The 20,882-nt window shown below is 37.2% G+C and overlaps 1 protein-coding gene across 1 annotated transcript; it reads left to right on the top strand.

The window, feature by feature from the left end:
* Positions 1-463: 463 nt before the first annotated feature.
* On the top strand, positions 464-19,897 carry LOC110831094 (mitochondrial coenzyme A transporter SLC25A16). Its single transcript, XM_022066709.2, has 7 exons — positions 464-1,211; positions 5,168-5,260; positions 6,955-7,088; positions 7,703-7,888; positions 9,670-9,826; positions 13,089-13,230; positions 15,876-19,897. The coding sequence occupies exons 1-7, from the start codon at positions 1,148-1,150 to the stop codon at positions 16,048-16,050; spliced, it is 951 nt and encodes a 316-aa protein (XP_021922401.1). The 5' UTR covers positions 464-1,147; the 3' UTR covers positions 16,051-19,897.
* Positions 19,898-20,882: the final 985 nt, after the last annotated feature.

Genomic DNA, 20,882 nt, shown 5'->3' on the forward strand with positions numbered 1-20,882 from the left:
CATTTTATGTTTTACACCAAGAATTCTGTTCTAGAGGAAATCATAAAATTTATAAATTCATACCTTTCTCAACTTCACCTTTATGTTTGCTTGTGTGTTGGATGCATGTGGTAGAAAGTGGTGGCGTTAAGGGTACAGCATTATTCTGTTCCATTCAACTGGAGAATGCTTAAAATAAACATTGAAAGGAAATATAAATGTTTGTGGTTATGCACAAATATTTTAGTGTTGCCATATTTTGAGAATGCTGTTGTAGTTTTAGTATCGTATAAAGCAAACGTTATGTTAAGGGAATATGAACTAAAATTAAATTATCCCAAAAAATGTTCATAATTTAGAAAGGTATTAAGTTGCATGGGATATGGTTCTACTTCCTATAGAAGAGGCTCAATGGTGTCCCCTGTTGACAAAAGACCGAAATAAAGTTCTGTTTTCATATGTGATCCGTGGTTTTTACGTCAATTTAAACTAATTATCTTATGCAAAGAATAAGATGGGGAATGCCCCATTCATTTAATAGTAAAAGGATATAAATCAGTTACTGACAAATTCCATGCTTGATTCATGTAGCATGAAACAGTACAGCGTTAACATTTGTGTCATTTCCAACTCAAAATATACGAAAAAGGAAGTGAATTCTTCAGACGGTTAAGAGTGCCCTTGATGTCTCCTTTCGTTAGGGTTTTCTGAAGTTGATATAAATTCGGGACGTTAGAAGGAAATATGTTACATGTTTATATAGGTTATGCATCTCACTTCTTCCCATGTGGTTCATCTAATTGTAGTCATTTAGATAGTGATTGTAGCTATGTACACGAAATTATCGCAGCACGATAGTCTATTACGTCTGCACAAAATTGAAGCTACTGCGTGCTTGAGTTACCGTTATCTTGCTTACAGTAGGAAACGTGCACAAAGGGGCACGGCTTACCAACGTCTGTTAGTAATCCGTGGTGGTTAGGTAGAAAGTGTGACAGTTGTTGAAGTGGGGAAGTAGGCCGTGGAAGAGCGTGTAACCTTTAGTTGCTGCTTTTTAAATGCATTGCTGTAGCTGTAGTGGAAACATTAACCATGACCATTCTAATGGTGAAAGCATCGACTGGAAGTAGGGAAGTCTAAGTACTGTCAATGTTAGTCTGGAATTGTGATGGCTTTAAGAACAGAGGAGAGAAGCTCACTGGAGTTCATCTTTAAATCCCTTTTTGCAGGGGGTAAGTGCTGTGAATTATTAATTAATTAAATACAGCAAATGCCGCAATGAATTTACTCAGCATTGTCATTCATGCATGCATGCATGCACACATTTTGAATTGGTATGGAGTCTTTGACCCCCCCGAATCCATCATGTGGTATACAGTTTGATTTGCAATGGCATTGTAGTAATTTTAGAGGAAAGTATACCTGAGGTAGATTGATTGGGAAACATAGGATAGCTGTTTGATCTTTTGTTGTTCCCACAATTCAAGATTAATGTACAATACTTTGTAAAACAAACAGGAATAAAGTGAACAATTGGGGATATTAAACAAAAGTATATAATTAAAATTTTATTTAGGATGTGTAAGCCTTCTGGAATATTGCACTGTGTTGTCTCATAGAATTTGACTGATGTTTCAAAGGTGTGTACTGCGTAAATTATCAATAACTTCTGTGAGACTACATGGCATAATATCCCAGAAGCTGTTATCTTCATACTTGCTGTCATTAAATCCTGAAATCTTGTTTATATATGTAATAACAACAGTGATAGTAACACTGACCTGGAAGACTAGGGTTTGATTTCCAGCAGGGGCGGGTATTTTTCTCTTCACAACGTCCTAACTGCCAGGGAAGTGGGAGTATTTTCAGTACTGAGCAGTCACCTGTACAAAGTGCTAAGGTTAATGCACGAAGCTTTACCATCTACCCACCCTCTGTACATTTTCACAGCATGGGATGTAAGCAAAGGGATACATTTATCTTTACCTGCTACAGTAATATTATATTTTTAAAATTTAAGCATTAGAAAAATAATAGTGTGTAATCTTCAATCACAGTACATTGGTTTCTTTATTAATAGGATATGACATATACTGGATATTAAACCCATCAATACATGTATGCAACACACTGGAATGAGTGAAAATCAGTCTGTTTAGGTAAATTGCAATATAGTTTTCATACATAAGTTACAGCCACCTTCCAAGTTCTTATCTATACTTGATCATCTCTTCATTAATTTTAGCTCCATAATTTCTGCTCAACCTGAGAATCTGTAGTTTTGTATATATGATCTGAAGCTTTCACACATGTTTAGTTTTTATTGAATCGGACTGCAGTTAGTCAGAAAACCTGAAGGGAAGGAAGAGTTCATCTGGGATACAGGTATAGAGGGGGAAGAAATATTAAAATGCATCTTAAAAAATAGAATGTGGTGTAGACTGGGTTGAAGTAGCAAAGAATAGGATCCAGTGGCAGGTTCTTGTGAACATGTTGAGGTTTCACAAAGACAAATAATTTATTAACCAGCTGAGTGACTGTTATCTTCTCAAGAAGGTTGTGAATGCTACATACCCTGCAGGTCATAGGTTGCCAACACTTGGTTTAAAGTCTGCTGCGTTTGTTCAGCACATTTGCATGTTTTTTATTGCCTGTGGGTTTGCTGTTTTACATATGTGTGTTAAGCGTTCTGAAAGATATGTATCATACCTTGTTTATGTTTATGCATAAAGTTTCTAGTGTGGGAGTAGTGTTACACAATAACATGGAAACACATTACAGGTTTTGATATCTCATTTCTGTTTATCATTACCATAAAGGTTAGCAGGGTGAACTGTTTTGCTGTTGTCAGAGCTAAAGTATAAATAATGACTATTACTCCATTTCTTTTTCCTGTTGAAGAGGATGGAAAGGGAGTGCAGTGGAGAATTTAAAGAATTCATATTGTTCCCTCACACCTTTGTATCCTTCTGCCATTTTCCACCTGCAGATTCGGCAACCAGTATTATAATAAACAATGTGCTTAGAACAATTGGACTTCATTTTATATATATACTAAAGTACTTGAAAGATCTAGTGTATGACAGTCTCATCAAGCTATGTCATTGCTAAAGGTGTGGTGCATAACTGGAATGTCACATGACCCTATCCTAAGGTATTACTTTGATGTAATAATATAATACAGTGCTTATTAAAATAAGCTAGTAATAGATAGTAAATAATAACTCAATCCAGCTTACATCTGATGCTTAAATCCAATGCAATGTTTAATAGAAAATTTATTAAATATTATTACCTCCTTGTGGTGCACCCTAGGCAACGTCTCTAACGGCAAAGTTGTCTACAAACTAGGCAAAAAAGGGTCAAAGATGAAATATCATGTACCTGCCATTTGACAAATAAATTAAATAAGCAATCATTGCAAATATCAAAGAAGAGGAAGATAGAATTTGTTATTAACTTCATTTGCACCAAAGCTGTGAAAATGGTAAAGTGGTGTTAAATTAGTACATTTGAACTGTTGATACAGTAACTTTGCAAACAATATAGTATAAAGGTCATCAGTACAACTACACCATGCCTCAAAGATTGTCACTGATTGCTGTTTTAAACTGAGGTCATTGTACTCATAGTTCACTTTGCAGGTTAATTTTGTAGAGGCTGAAAGAGAAAGAAATGTAATCTGTTGTGTGATTATGGGCCTTCTAGACACATTTGTAAGATAATGAAGTTAAAGTTATCTGTGCATCTAAGGATCATGCTGTAAAAAAATTTAGAGAGTGCACATATTAATGATTTCAAAGATTGGATGGGGATGAGTAGTAAGCTTTAAGCTCAGGCTGCCTTTACCTATGGGATTAATACCCCGTTGTTACACACTGGATAAAAATACTTGTTGGGCCTAGACATTCTGGAAACTGTGGTGAAAAATAAATCTCCATTATCCCTGCCAGGAATGAAATCACATCTGTCCAGTCTTGCCAGGTTTTGATACTTGTCTGGGTGTTGCAGATTTTTCATTTTATTATCACATATTTATTAGTGAAGACTGTCTGCTTTATTCAGAATAATGTAGACCAGAGTTTGATGTGTTTGTGTTTACTTTCCCAATTCCAGGCTTCTATGAAGTGAACAGGAATTAGCATAGGCCTCTGTCTAAAAAAGTAAAATGTTGAGGGGTGATAGGATTCCATGTTTTGTTTATTCATTATCATATTCGAGAACTAGTAATATGAATACTTTAAATTTTAGTTCATCATCTAATTATCACCTACCTTCTTAGAGTGCACAGAGTATGTGGAGAGACAAGAGAGCTGAGAGAAACATAATAATTGTATTACTCGAGAGTTGTCATTTCTAATCCTATTGATATTCCTTGTAGCTGGGAAGGATCATCAACTAAGTTCCTGGTATTTTTAATTTTTTGAATGCTGAAGAAAACCCAAAAGGCTGAACCTGGTTAGTAGCCTGTATTGATGGCAAATTTACTGTCACAGCAGAATAGGATTTGGAACTGTTGGTATAGATGGTGGCAAGCAGCTAGAGAGAAGAGAAGACAGTCCAGTTTCTGTCTACATACATGTTCCTCAGAGGACAAAATATTTATTAAATTTATGTGAAATTTAAATTCTATGATAATTTAAGTATTGCAAAGTTTCATTCTTTATGACATTAATGATGAAATTAAGAAAAGAATAAATTATGGGGCTTTTTTGCTTCTGTCTGCAACAGTAACTTGCACTAAGTTGTAGTGGCTGTCATTAAGTTACAGAGTTATTTCTTGTGTAGTTAAGTATTGTACAAGTAATAGAAAACTGCCACATGAGTTGTAATATCTCAGGTGTGTTTATAAATGAGTGGAAGCAAAGTGAATACAGGGACACCATAAGATGCAAAGAAGTTCATATGTTTAGAATAATGCATTTAAATAAATTTTATTCTCTAAGTAAATGAATTCATGTAATTCCCTAACATTACCCATAATCATAAGTTTTTCAAAACATAGCATTTTGGAAACTACTCAGCTGGATTCCTTGGACAGAGCTAGTTGATCCAGGGATTGGCAAAAACAGGTCTGGTTTCTGAAATATATTTGCTAAAACTTATGATGATGGGTAATGTCCAAAATAATTATTATGTTTATAACATTTTGTTTCTTTGAAAGTTTAATAATATACTTCCTTCTCAGGGATTGCTGGGATGTGTTCCAAGACTGCAGTGGCACCACTGGATAGAATAAAAATCTTACTTCAAGCCCACAACAAGCACTACAAACATTTAGGTAATTTATATTGTCTCATTATCTTACATAACATAGAGACATTAAGTTTTTAGAAGGCACACTGGAAGATTAAATATTCAGAACTGAATGGTAAGAAGCATTTTTCAGACTTAATCTATTATTTTTATAATGCATAATTATTTAATTGTGCTGTTGTCATTCGCAAGTACTTGAAAGTTAACACATTTTCAAAGGATTTATGAACAGTTCTTATGTTATGATCGTGTACTATAGTCTGGTGATAAGACATGAACTTATTATTTATTTTTCCTGTGTGTATTTGTAGACCACTTTATTGCCTTTTGTGGGGTTATTTTGTTATTTCTTATTAAGTTTGTATTTTGACCTAATACATTATTATTATAGACTACTTTTATTATAGACTTCATTTAAATGAAAGGATAGAAAGAATGTGTAATATCTCAGCCGGGATAGCTCAGTCAGTATAGTGACTAGCTACGGGCTGGACGACTGGGGTTCGATCCCCGACGGGGGCAGAGGATTTTTCCTCTAGCCTCTGCGTCCAGACCGGCTCTGGGGCCCACCCAGCCTCCTCTACAATGGGTACCGGGGTCCTTCCCCGGGGGTAAAGCCGGCCGGGGCGTGATGCTGACCACTCACCCCCATCTAGTGCCGAGGTCAAGGAAGAGAGGAGCTATACCTCCACTCCCCCCAAACGCCTACATGGCGTATAGTGGGACAAACTTTACTTTACTTTTACTTGCTGATGTGTATTGTTCAATCCCATTTTCTCTGTGAACTTTTCCTAATGGCATATTCTGAAGTGAATATGAAAGGAACAGGAATAAAGAATTCCCTTATTCCTGCTTTTGGAAACATTTTCTGCATCTGGTCTGTGAGCCATAGTGAGATTAATATTTTTTGTGGAAGGGGTTTCTATTGCAAAGTCATTCCTTTTTGGAAGAGAGTCATAGAGGATAAATGTAACCATCACTATTATCATAAGTCCACAAAACTTTGCAGATTAATAGTCAAAACTTTTTTTAAGGCACCGCTCTTGCTGCAAAAGCTCTGTACTTACAGAGCATGTGGGATTTTTTATGAGACATTGACCATTTAGGAACAGAGAAGTAATGTCTAAATAACTGAACAGTCCTTTCAAATAATACATTCATCAAAAAAGAAATTAATCCTGAAGCAAGTTAGAATTATAGATACCTGTAAGTATAGTGCATGTGATAGCAAGAACAATAAAAGGTAATCCATACTTGTAACATAAATTGTCATCAGATATACAACCATGGTAAAATATTGCTCAAAAGATACTAAAAGGAACTAGTAGTTAGATACCAAAATTATGTTTATGATTAGTAATTTTAGATTACACATAACAGGTTGGTTGCCTTTGCTCACAGATAAGTTTTCATGATAACCAACCAACCAACCTTTAAATTACAGTGTTTTATTTCTTATAATATATGTTTAAGTTTTATGCTTAATTTTTATAATTAATATGATGAAAATTAATTTATGTGCTTATTGTATAAATAAATAAAGTTAGTGCAGTGACTGTCCATACTTACTAAGATCATTCTGTGTGTGTACAGATTTTGATGAAACTCACTGTTTGGAATTTGGGATGAAGACGATACTGAATCTGCCAAACACAGTTGGCATACTATTTATTTTATTAGTTTCCTTGTTCATTGAAACATACAACCTGTGTCCATTAGGTGTCTTTTCCGGTCTACAACATATTGTTCATAAGGAGACATTCTTGGCCCTGTATAAAGGCAATGGAGCGCAGATGGTACGGATATTCCCATATGCTGCCACACAGTTTACAGCATTTGAATTTTACAAGAAGGTATTTAAAATTGACTTAATCTCTGGAGGTCTCATAATTGTGTGATATGTAGTGGGGACTGAAACATTTAAGCAGTGTATGAATTTGTATGTAAGTTAGAGTTATTACAAATGAACATTTATAATGCTGTGACTGATTGCTGTGTATTGCAGCATAATCACCCTCTACCTGAACTTATCTATTTTAGGCTACAATCTGGGTTAGTGTTAATTAAATTCAGTGAGATGGTTATACCGTTGGAGGTCACTGACATATTTCTGTGCCTTAAACCTTATGGTACCTAAATGCCCTGCCATTTTGGATTGTAACATAGAACTGCCGTATGGAGTTGGAGATGAAAAGTGATGCCTGTGATGGCAAAATACACTATAAATGTTGATATTTGAATATGAGCCATTTGATAGTAATATTTGAACATTTGCAGTATTTGTAGTATCACGGTATCCAATTTCAAAACCTGTAAGGTGCTAAGGGCTGCCCATACTAGTCACTCATTTCTCCACTGTGCATATCAGTTGTTTTCCAACAACAGTTATTTGTGTTCATGACATTTCTGTTGTGGATGAAATGTCTGTATAATTTGTTTTTAAGGTTACATGCTCTTGTATGTTTAGATGCTGACTTCAGCACTGGGAAGCAACTCACACATAGGAAAATTTCTAGCTGGATCAAGTGCTGGTGTTACTGCTGTAACACTTACATATCCTCTGGACACTATCCGGGCTCGCTTGGCGTTCCAAGTAACAGGAGAACATGTGTATACTGGCATACTTCATACAGCATTAAGTATATTCAAGGAGGTATGCATATTTGGTTTAAATTTTCGTTATCTGTGCATTATCATGATACAAGTTACAAGATTCTGTGTTAATCTTATTTTTTCTTTTGTAACGGATGTCAAGCAGATTGGTAATACTTGTATTCAGATGGTACCCAGCAGTTACTGGCTGTCCTGAGGGTTTCCTTGGATTTCATTATATGCAAATGCCAGGATATAACCTAAAAATAGGTCACCACCACCTCCTTCAAAATATTTACCTATTTATGATTCATGATCATCTTCCCATCATGAAATTATCTAAAACCTATTCATTTGAAACAGTGTAGCTAAGTAACTTGTGAATTAATCAGTCAGTCACTGAACCACTGGTAAATTATCAGTTTTGTATTATATTTTCATTCATCTTATAAAATCAAAGTATCAAGTAATAGGAAATTTAGCTTGTTTTTAGAAGGAATATGGTTTGAATTTTGCTGAAAGAAAACTTATTTATTGTATTTCCATTCATCTTATAAAATCTAAGTATCAAGCAGTAGCAAATTTAGCTTATGTTCAAAAGGAATATGGTTTGGATTTTGCCCAAAGAATATTTATGTAGTGTTCTGAAATAAGTTATTACACTACCTTACAGTCCTTTAAAGTTTGTCATGTTCATCATGCATAACCATCCTTTTATTTCATTTCATGGTAAATAATCTCTGCAGTTTAAAAATTTCCCTGGCAGAAGTGGATATTGTGACAAGTGAGCTTGAACCTGTATATGTTGAAACATGTTCACCTACACATAACATACTATTCACTTGCCAGTATAGTAGCAATTATGATAGGTCCCAAAAGAAAATCAGTGTGTGTGTGCGCACGTGTGTGAAATTAATCAAATCAAGCAGTAGAGTAACTTTAAATTTTTCTATTATTTGGAAAACCAGCATTGGAAATGCTACATATGTTCATGGCAGTTTGTGTTTAGCAAATTATGTCCTGTTCAACATATTTATGGATTGCACCATATGTTTAATGGTGGTCATGATACATTGGAAGATGATCTAAACAGTTTACAGCCTGCAATGTTATGGAATGAGTACGATGTGTGACAGTGTAGGAGATTGTGTGCTGTGAGCATTATTAGATGGCAGAGAAAGTTGGAATTTTGGTTGATAGTTACCACATCATTCTCAGTAAGAATCAGAAAATGCATTGTATCTCCCAGCACATACCAAGACTATTAATGCAGGAACAATGCTATGACTGCTTGGGAATCAGTGCAGAGATAATGATCAGACTTTCTCTGAAAGATCATCACAGGTGAGGAAATTCACATAAAATGTCCCAAACTGTAGGCAGCCACAGACTGAATGCTTCTGCATAGCATAGGTCACTGCTTGCAGAGCAGTATCCATGGTACTGTAAAGTTTTGTGACCCACCAAACTCTTTAAAGCTTTACGCCAAGCAGTTTTTACCTTTTTCACAGATATGGACCTGCTAAAAGGTTGTCACTTCAAGGATGCAGCAGATGTTAATGTGGCTTCAAAGGTTGTGTTACAGAAGGTCACATATGGTGGCTTCCAGAAATATTTGCAGCAACTGTATGAATTTTGGCAGATATGTGTTACTTTTGAAGAGAAGCTTGTTAAAGGCAGTTACATCTGAGGGCTTAGTATCAATGCATTTCAGGTAGACTTCAGTCCCTAAACTTTATGAAGCTGCTTTGTATGTAATTTAAAAAATCCAGGTCTTTTATGCAGATCTTGTTTCTATCTAATATGCTTCAGTAAGATATGTTTTCTTTTCATTTTTTAAAGGAAGGGGGCTTGCGAGCTCTTTACCGTGGTTTTCTACCAACAGTATGCGGAATGATTCCATATGCTGGATTTTCATTCTACTGCTTTGAGATGCTGAAGTATATATGTATGAAGTACATACCTCAAGTGACCTGTGATACTTGTTCACGAAATACAGGTACTGTACAGCCAAGCAATATATTGTAGCGTGGGACGGTATACAACCTTGATTGTCAACCCTTGATTTCTTGCGGGGTCTACTACCTCAAATCCGATCTCAGTTGTAAACTTGGTTGGATTGTAAGAGACCACAAAGTCTTCCAGCAATAATGAATTTAATCAACTAAAACGTCTTTACAGCACAAAATAATCTCGTCTACAACACACTTCTCCTACAAGCGATTCACACTTCAGCTCTCTTCGCAGTATTTCTTCCACACTCTCACCTACTACACTACTCTCAAAGCCAACCAACCAAAAAGCTAACTGAGGGCGGAGGCCTGCGCAAGCGCAAGCATCGTCCCTACCTAGGTGAAACCATTCCTGCGCACAAGGCGCATTGCTGGAAATGGTAAACAGTCTTAATATAAGAAACGGAAATTTTGCTATCGCTAACAGGGTTACGTCGTGGCGGGAGCCTCGACCATTCAAACTGGGATCCGTTGCTGCTGATGGGAGGTCATCCCGTCAGGCAAGTTGTCCAAAGGAATTTGGTTGGTTGGATCTCCGGGGTTTGAACCCAGAGAGGGAGGGGCCGTTTCGGCTGAAGGCCTCTGCGGCATGGGGGGAAGATCACTTCAGCTGATGGCCTCCGTGATCGGGGTGGGGGTGGCGGGCCGTGCCCCTATTAAGTTATACCCTGGCATTCGCCTTACAACTGAGGAAAAGCACGGAAAACCTCAGTCAGGGTAGCCGAGTAGTCTAACCACTCGTTGTGCCGACTTGGCCGTCTTTTGGGGACGGCCTCGGCTGGCCTGCTGAACATCGGTCGCCCTCGGTTGCCCTTGGGCGACCTCTGGCAGCCCTCGTTCGACACGAGTCCCACTGGACACAACCAAAAAGCTAACTGAGGGCGGAGGCCTGCGCAAGCGCAAGCATCGTCCCTACCTCTCTCCAGGCTGTGCCGGTGGGGATCTTGTCCACTCCCAATCCTCCACTCCTCACTCAGTCTTCCTCGGCCAATCACTCTCAAAGCCAACCAACCAACCAAAGTAGCTAACTGAGGGCAGAGGCCTGCGCAAGCGCAAGCATCGTCCCTACCTAGGTGAAACCATTCCTGCGCACAAGACGCATTGCTGAAAATGGTAAACGGTCTTAATATAAGAACGGAAATTTTGCTAACGCTAACGGGGACACTCTCAAAGCAACCAAAAACCAACCAAAGAAGCTAACTGAGGGCAGAGGCCTGCGCAAGCGCAAGCATCGTCCCTACCTAGGTGAAACCATTCCTGCGCACAAGACGCATTGCTGGAAATGGTAAACGGTCGTAATATAAGAACGGAAATTTTGCTAACGCTAACGGGGTTTCGTCGTGGCGGGAGCCTCGACCATTCAAACTGGGATTTGTTGCTGCTGATGGGAGGTTATCCTGTCAGGCAAGTTGTCGAAGGAATTTGGTTGGTTGGGTCTCTGGGGTATGAACCCAGAGAGGGAGGGGCCGTTTCGGCTGAAGGCCTCTGCGGCATGGGGGGAAGATCACTTCAGCTGATGGCCTCCATGATCGGGGGGAAGGGTGGCGGGCCGTGCCCCTATTAAGTTATACCCTGGCATTCGCCTTACAACTGAGGAAAGCACGAAAAACCTCAGTCAGGGTAGCCGAGTAGTCTAACCACTCGTTGTGCTGACTTGGCCGTCTTTTGGGGATGGCTTCGGCTGGCCTGCTGAACATCAGTCGCCCTCGGTTGCCCTTGGGTGAACTCTGGCAGCCCTCATTCGGCACGAGTGTCTTCCGAGTTGCCGAACTAAGGGGTTCCCCACACCAGCTAACCTCGAGTCAAACCTCTCAGTTAGTGCTCTGATGTGGTCGGCAAAGAAAGGGACCCCCAGATCCTCATGTATTTGCCTGTTACTAACGTACCAGGGCGCGTTAGTAACAATTCGAAGACACTTGGATTGCAGAACTTGCAGCTTCTGGACGTGGCTGTGGGCAGCTGACCTCCAGATCGGGCATGCGTAATCCATTATGGGACGGATGAGCTGCTTATAGAGTAGTACACCGTTCCTGATTGACAGGCCACTTCTCCTATTGATAAGCGGGCCTAGCACACCTAATCGTTGCGCTGCCTTCTTTCCCACTTGGTTGACGTGCGCCGACCAAGTAAGCCCGGCGTCAAGGGTGACCCCCAGATACTGTGCTGTTTTGACCCATTGGATCGGCTGTCCGAGGAACTGCACTGCTCGGGGCTGTTGGATGTGTCTTCTCGCGGAAATGAAGAGAACCGCGGTGCTCTTCGAGACGTTGATAGCAATCCTCCAGGCCCTGAGCCAGAGCTCAAGTCTACTGAGGTAGGTCTCCAGATACCTGACGAGAAGCGTTGGGCTACGGGACGTGACTACTAGAGCCGTGTCGTCCGCGTATTGTGCTAACTCGACGTGGCGGGACGGTGTGGGTATGTCGTTGACATACAGACTGAAGAGCACAGGGGAGAGAATTCCGCCCTGCACAACTCCAGCCCGCATGGTACGACGTGTGGACATGGCCGACTGGAAGGATGTCTGGAATGTCCGGTCAGCAAGGTAGGAAGAGATGGTTTTTACCAAGTACGACGGGAAGTTGAGGACGGTCAGTTTGTATAGGAGGCCTTGGACCCAGACTGTGTCGAAGGCTTTGGCCACGTCCAGGAAAACCGCGCCGGTTAGCCGCTTCTCATCAAGCCGATTGTCAATCAGCTTTTATACAAATGCAACAATGTCTATGCAACAATGCCAATAAACAGACGCAACAATGTAGACACAACAATGCCAAACGCAACAATGCTAAACGCAACAATGTCAATAATAATACAACAATGCATGAATACAACAATGCCATTAAACAGTTCAACAATGCCAACCCCAACACATCACAATATTATAATGAATGAATCCATGGATGAATGAAGTAATTGATCAGGTTTATAATAGTAATGTATGTATTTTATTATGATGCTAAATTCTCATGAATGATTGGCATTGCTTATACTGTATATGAAGTAAAAGCATGCTTGATCCTGTTGATCTTGGTCTTGTGGGTGTGCTGATGTGTGAACTTGTGGGTAGACACATATGTTTCAGAGGACTGTATTGTCTCAATCTTCAGCCCTGAAGATATGTTCTGAAATGAAGTCCACACAGCATTACAACCCATAAGGTCAACATTGACATCTTCACTGCCATGAGAACCTCATACGTGATTCTATATGTTCTGTACCTCTGTTATAATTTTTTTTTTTAAATTACAGGTGGACTGGTTCTTCTTATGCCTGCAAAATTGCTCTGTGGAGGTCTGGCTGGTGCAGTAGCACAGAGTGTCTCATACCCATTAGATGTAACAAGACGCAGAATGCAACTTGCCATGATGAATCCAGAGACAAGAAAGTTTGGGTAAGAATTTGCAGGATATGGCTTCTTATTTCAGTGGGGATGAGAAAAGAATTTCTTTAAAATTGTGAATGTGAAACATTTTTCTCAGGCATACCCTGACATATTGAGCCATTACTTATTTGTGTAGTTTCATCTACTATTGTATATATCTACAATATACAGCATGCATGTGCTGTAAATGTAACTCAAGGAATACTTTTAAAAATTGCAATGGAAATATATTTTCAGCATATAATAACATTTTCAATATGGCTCTAAACTCAAGTTTCCTGAGTATGCATGAGGATGGCAGTAAAATTATTCTTGATGAATATAAATGGCCGTTGAGATGTATTGGATACTGTTCTTGTTTTGTGTTCATTCAGGCAGAGCAGAGTTGTTTATTGTGTACAGAGATGAACATTCCAGTAAATGTTAACAAGATTTATCATTTATGTCTTGGTTCTGGAAACACAGCATTGTAAGGAGTGATTAATGTACTGTGTTTAATTCAGAGAAAAACCCCCTCTTTTATGTGTCACAGTTCTTGGAGTTAGTTTCTGATTAACTACCTTCATGATATTTATTTGAACTTGTGGTTTGCATTAAATATTTGTTTCTTTTGAAGAAAATTAATTAGTTTAGAAAATTCTTATTCTTTCATGTCTTACCGAAAGGCATTAATCTTTTCCTAGATATGAATATATTGTTTCTTCTGGTGAGATAGTGCTGGTAATAACTGTGATTGTAATCAAATGCTGTGTATAATGATGATCACAACTGTGGCAGTAATACAATGAAGTCTTCTCATATGATTGGCTGTGAGAGAATGGAATTGTAATCTAGTGTCTCTGAAATGTTGAATTTGAATGTCTTCTCACATGGCTTGTCACCTGAGAAGATTTTGTATTCATTTGGTGTGAAAGATTCTAATCTTAAATAGTCAACAGCAACAATAATAATAATAAAAAATAGATGCTTCCACATGTCTTTACCATGTTGTATGTTAAAAGGTGAAGCATTATTTGGAAATGAAAGAACGGAGGTGTTCTGCGTTTAACAGCTAGTAAATGAACCGGTGGAATGATGTTCTGTTGCCATTGCCTTCTCTGATGTGACATTAGTTATGCTGAGTTCAGCCACTGGCCTAAACAGATCGTGTAAACACCTGCATAATTTGAAGACTTTTTTTTTTCTTCCGTGACTTCATAAATCCACAAGCTGCAACTACCTCCAGTCACAGTTCACTGTTGCTAGTTTGCTACAGACATGAACCAAAAGCGTAGAAAGATAGTTCCTGTTACATTGTAGTTATCAGCATCACATCAGAAAGTGGTATGGCCAGTTGACAATGTATGAAATATCAGAAAAACTGTAGGTGGGTGGGAGAAGACAAAAACTGATTTCTGTATTGTGGCAGATACTTCTGGATCTTGCTGTACTGTCCATATATAGCTGTTTTGGCTGTGTCGTCACACTTTCTCACTTTTCTGTGCTAAGGAATGAATGCACTCTGAACTTTCTTCATACGTAGATGTGTGTGCACTGTGTACACTAACTGCATTTGAGGTTTTCATATTAGTACATGGAAATGAATAGAACAAATTTAAAACTATAACATCTTTTTCATTTCTAATGAAAGATGTAATTATGTTGTATGACTGATTATTTCTTGTTTGTTCTAACTCTCTTCTTTTTCATGATTTCCTTTTCTTCTCTGATGGTCACACTGGGATGCTACAGACGGTATGTTTTGCTATAAATCCTAATGTTTACACATGACACACCTGTTGTCTACTTATATGAAGTTGCATACATGTAGGTCTGTCATAATTTCCAGTTATAATAAGCTCAGATATTAGTAATTTAAGCTCTTTCGTTGTGCTTTATTTTATCACTGCTTTCTAAAAGAATGTAATTTTAAGGTAAACAGAACTCATGTTGATGGTTAGGTTACTATATACATTTATAAATGAAAATCACAAAAATTCTGACACTAATCATGTACTCACATTATTTATAAAACATTTTTTCATAATCTTGTAACTGATTAAAATTGAGAACTGTTTCTATAAGAGTCTAAATCTCTCAGTACACAAGTAAGAAAGAACATTATGTTAGTGGCTAAGAAGTTGATATGTAAAGCCACTTTACATTAAGATGTTGGAGACAATACAAATCATCCTTATTGTCTGATGTTAACAGTTTCTGTTTTATCTGTTTGTGTAACTGTTTAATATAATGGACTTTACAAATGAATAATTTGAGTGTAGATTTTTAATTTGTCAAGCAAATGTTATATTCTGAAATCGGTAATTTCACTATATTTACTGTTCGGTACTGTAATTTTGAGACTTACAAGGAATGCAGGAAGTCCAAAGCGTTAAAGGCTACTGCATAGCAGATGCTATCCTTCCTCCTCCACCCCAATTCCTCACCCTGCAAGTCTCAAGATTACAGTCGTGAACAGTATTTAGTCCTGACAATCACTGTTTGGGTTGGATGCATACAATTCATAGCACAGTTTGCTCAAAAAACATTAATTTTAATATGCAGTCTTTCACACAGTACAAAGTCATAACACTTCACAAACTTAGCACAAAAATAATTCTTCATACCAAATGAATTTCACTTTGATTCTGATATTATTTTGATTTCTATTTCAGAATGGGGATGATGAGTACAATTTTTCTCATTTACAAGGAGAATGGTGTGTTCAGGGGTCTGTATAGAGGTATGAGTATCAACTACTTGAGAGCTGTTCCCATGGTTGCAGTGTCCTTTACAACATATGAAATCCTGAAACAGATGCTGAACCTTGACACAGGGATGAAGCTTTAAAATAATTCAAACTCCAATGTAGGTGATGTAGTGGTCTTCTAGGTTGTAATACCAGTGTGGCCATGTAGGTGGTTGCTAGTGTATCACTTTAATCTTCAGGTTGAAGATGGAGGTGATACATTCCTCCAAATTTAACATTTTACAAGACCACATGGTATCACAACCGAGAAGACCACAATTGAATTCTTCATTGCTGTAAGAACATCAAAATCTCAGGCTAGAGGTGAGATATATTTTTATTTCTTGTTAGTAGTTACCTCTTGAAAAGGTTTTGTTCCCCTAATAGATTTCTTGTCTATCAACATTTGCTAGTAAATCAGTCAATTTATGAACTGCTGAATTCTATAATATATATATATATGCACAAATAAAATATGAATTTTAGTTTTAACAAACAGGGCTTAAAATATAATGCAATCTCATCCACAAATAGTTCAATAACACTGATTTTATGCATACATTTGTGCTTTTTAAACAATTAATGCTGTTTTCCACAATATTAAATATGAAAGCAGCAAATTTAACATTGCAGTATAAAGGAGTACAAAAACCAGTCTGCATTGTGCTGATGTGTGGTGTAGTGTTACTGTGCAGAATTGTAATATTTGTTATTTATTTTAATGAGGATGTTAAATTTGAATTCTTAATGATAGAAGAGTTTTGTCATATATATTTGGATCCAGTCTGCAGTGTAAGGAACTATAGAAATACATTTTGTACACAAATTCACAAAACAAATATAAAAAAAAATTACAAACATATCTGTTTGTTGAAGATTGTTGTCTTCTGGGTTATTGCGCCGTATAGTCTCGTAGATTTTATCGCTGTGAAAACCTCAAATCCTACATGTCTGCCTGTTGATTCATATTTTATTTTAAAATGCTGTATTAGGAGCTACTCTCATTATTTACTTTTAAATTACAGAATTTAGGATTACAGACGTGAACTATATAGCAAATGATTAGGGGAAGATGAGGGCCTATTTATTCAAAACCAGGATATGTAAAGAGGGGGGAGGAGGGAAACTTGCATGCATGCATGCACACACACACAAAGAACAGTTATTTGCATAAGGAGTGTTCTCTGCAAATGGCATCATTTTGTGCTTATTGTTGTTTTCTTTTAAGTTTAATGTATTTACCTTATGAAATTGAAGGACACTTCATATTCATCCTTGTGCCAAATATATGGTCTATAATTGAAGTTTCTAAACTGGAGCCTGAATCCAAATACATGTGAAAGATAATTAGATTTTATGAAGTGTGTAATATGTAGTTTGAATTGAATATGTATTGACTGTTGGCTCTTAACAACTTTTTATATGAATATGCACTTGTTATGTAAGTACTTGTTACTCCTAAATTGATTACTCTAGCTCATAGGATATCAGAACTGTAGCTGATAAACTTGTGTAAGGGAGTTTTAAGTAACTGGTCTATATAGCTAAGATTTTACTAATAAGAAAGTGTGTGGCCAAGAGGTAATTCCAAATTTATGAAAAGTCAAAATGCTGTACTGCAGCTTGTTCTACCCATTTTGACTACTGCAGACTGCGAGATGGCCATTTTTGTGCACAAAACTATGCAGTATCAAAGAACAATATGTGAGCGTAAGCTAAGTGCTGTAGACTAGTGTTTTCTATTTGTTTATTATATGTGGTGGACTGACTATATATCTCTAAGAACTTTTGTAAAGTATTTTATGAAAATTTTACACAATCAACTATGAAAACTTATGAAGAGCTAATAATATGTTTAAAGCTTTTCATACTACTCATGTATAATGATGATGATGATAGCTATTTCTTTGTGTTTAAAAAGTTAATTTCCTGCTTCTGTTGGCAACTTCAGTCAGCTCTTGTAACAAAATAGAATATTTCTTTTATGCTTCAAAGCAAGTAGGATTGTTATCTCCGTAACATTATTGGATTAGTCCAAGTACAGGGATGAACTAAACACATTGCTGAAGTCCAGAGTTTATGAACCTTTGTCCAAAAATCCTACAGCTAGTCAATAGAAAAGTACACCAACTCCTTTTCAAACACAAAACTGCTCTTCCTGTCAAACTGAAAGGCAAGCTGACACGATATCCCAGCAAACCTCCACATTTGTATGGTGTTTCTGAGATTCATAAACTGAATATTTCTTTTAGTCCCATAGTGAGTTCTATTGGTTCACCATGTTATGCTTTGGCTGGATTCCTGCATAACACACTGAGTCCTCTTACCAGAAAATCAGAACTCTTGATGAAGAATTCAGACCACTTCATACAGTTGTTAAAATCAGTAAATCTTCAAAATTCAGATGCCCTCATATGCAGTGGTGCTGTTGGTTTCTTCACTAACATGCCACTTGACAAAACCGTAACAGTCATCAGGGTTACATATCACAATGGTCACATTGGTGGAATGGTCTGCTTTGCAGGTGATAAAAACTGAAGTTTTTCAATGATTGGACTAGCCTTTTGTAATGGGCTCAAAAGAGTAGGTGCCTCTCTCTCTCCCTTACATCTAAGGACTTATCCAGGTCTCTAAATGTAATCCAGACTTCTTTCCTATGTCTATTCTTGTCTCTGTTTTAAATTTGATTGATAATACACAATTCATTATGTAATAGTATGTTTAATAATCCAAGAGAGTTATTAATATGAATTATCACTAGAATTAAAATGGCTGATAGTTTCATTGCAAAGGAATTGTTGTATATGCTTGCACTATCTTTTTCTTTCCAACAGACTTTCATTCCTTTGAAAGAGAAGTTTACATTATTTGACATTGCAGGCATCTCTCTTTGATGACTAGTAGTAGCCTAAATTAATGTGTATGGAAATTAAGAGAATTTACTTTCTGTGCAGTGGATTGTTTGTTTTCACCCGACTACTCTTACTAATTAGCATGTGGATTCATCTTGTAGTACTTATTTTAATGTACCTTAAACCAAATGCTGCCACGGTGGTCTAGCGGTTAGAATGCTGGCCATGTAATCCTGGGGTCCCGGGTTTGATTCCCAGCGGTGCCTGAATTTATAACTTGTGTTGGGCAAGGCCGTGGTCTAGGCAACACACGAGTTTTCCTCCGGGGTTTCCCCGGTTTCTCTGTGGCATCCCAACAATTACTCCATACACACAGAAGAAGGCAATGGCAAACCACTTCTGTATCACCTGCCTAAAAAAACATATATGAACAGGTCCCAGTCTGAGGAAAGGATGGAAGGATTCTGTTCATAATATGTTGCCAACGTCCTGTAAAGGAGACGGCATAATAAAGAAGAAGAAACCAAATGTTTTTATAGGTGTCTTCTGGGATGTGCCATATAATCCGGTAGAAATTTACCCATGTTTCAGAGGTACATACTGCCTCAGTCATCAGGGCCTACCAGATTACATGACACATTCCAGAAGACAGCCATATTCATACTCATCACCATGAGAGTCTGAAATTTTGGAAATATTTTTCAGTCTCATTGTAATCATTATGGAATTGTGATAGCAAAACAAGCTGTGATTCCCATATATTAATTTATTTTCATTAACAGAGGTACAAAATACAGGAAGAATTACATGCAAATCATTTGGTTGTGCAATTGTTGATCACATCTAAGTATTTTGATGGTTACTGTAAGTAAGGTACACAGTAAATTATAATTTTTATTGTGTTGTACATAATGATATGGGCGATGTCAATTTCCGAAGTTAAAGAAATGAACTATGTTGTTACATTTCTTTTTACACAGTCAGAGCATCTTGTATTTAAAAGTATTTTGTCACTGTCCGATGTTGTTATTAGGTATACACTGGTAAAGGAACATAATGTATCTCAAATGTAATTTTATAAATAATGTTACAGGTATTATTAATGTTGCATAATTATCTACTGTATAACCCTTCTATATTGTTTGGATCTTTTACTGTAACTCGGTATATCTTTATATTCTTCTGCCTTGGTCCCATTTGTGCTGTAATTGTTGCATATCCCCCAGTTACCAACAAGTATAAAATCATATTGTTTTTTTCCATGAGGTGAGAAACTTCAGACATGATTTAATTTTTATTTCATCCCAGGTCTTAGTGTGAATAATTACGATAGTATATATTTGTGGAAGTAGTGCATATCCTTCTGTATCTACATTTGTAAATTTGTATAATGTTGTGGGATTCATCAATAGTGTATGGCTCACCAAGTCTATTTAATTGGCAATATTTTATACCCTCTTGAAATTTTAATCTCCATCATTACTTCTGTTAAATCACACAAACCCTTTTGCTTTACTTTATTCACATTGTTTTAGGACATCTGTGAGAAGGCCCTTTACAGCCTGCCAGGTTATCACTTTTATCGCACATACCTCCTGTAATAATTTGATAGTTATATCCTGTCACCTTGTCAGGCCACTTTACAACCTGACATGTATGTGTATAGGTATATTTTAATATAACTTTGGATACAGACATGACTTTAATTCCACTCATTAAGTATACTACAAAGTCACTGAGTACATACAATTGCTGATTGTAAAGTTCTAGGACTGAATTTGTTGCATCTCAATAATACAGACTGTAAGGACACTACATAACATATTATATTGGTAAGTCTTCCTGAACATCATCAAAAAAAGATGAATGTGAAATGTGCTTATTGAGAGCAGGACAGTTAAAAGCTTGTGATGAAACCAGGGGGAAAAGTAAGTATGACTGTTAGCTTTTACAAAATAAATCCAGAATTTGACCATTTTGAATGCCTAGGTAATTATCCAGCTTGGGATTCTCCTTGAGGGAAACCTTTATGGATGGATGGACATACATGTATGTGGTCTCTTTGTACTTTGCATCTCAGT

This window comes from Zootermopsis nevadensis, unplaced genomic scaffold, assembly GCF_977971745.1.
Source record: "Zootermopsis nevadensis isolate Lab colony 2312 unplaced genomic scaffold, Znev_1.0 Znev_ptg000030l, whole genome shotgun sequence".
Classification (NCBI taxonomy): domain Eukaryota; kingdom Metazoa; phylum Arthropoda; class Insecta; order Blattodea; family Termopsidae; genus Zootermopsis; species Zootermopsis nevadensis.

What these genes read in the sequence shown, in the direction of transcription:
- LOC110831094 (XM_022066709.2), top strand. Translation starts at nt 1,148, where the DNA reads ATGGCTTTAAGAACAGAGGAGAGAAGCTCACTGGAGTTCATCTTTAAA. An exon ending in TAAATCCCTTTTTGCAGGGG is followed by an intron (nt 1,212 to 5,167) that starts GTAAGTGCTGTG and finishes CTTCCTTCTCAG; the next exon opens with GGATTGCTGGGATGTGTTCC. An exon ending in CATTTGAATTTTACAAGAAG is followed by an intron (nt 7,089 to 7,702) that starts GTATTTAAAATT and finishes TTGTATGTTTAG; the next exon opens with ATGCTGACTTCAGCACTGGG.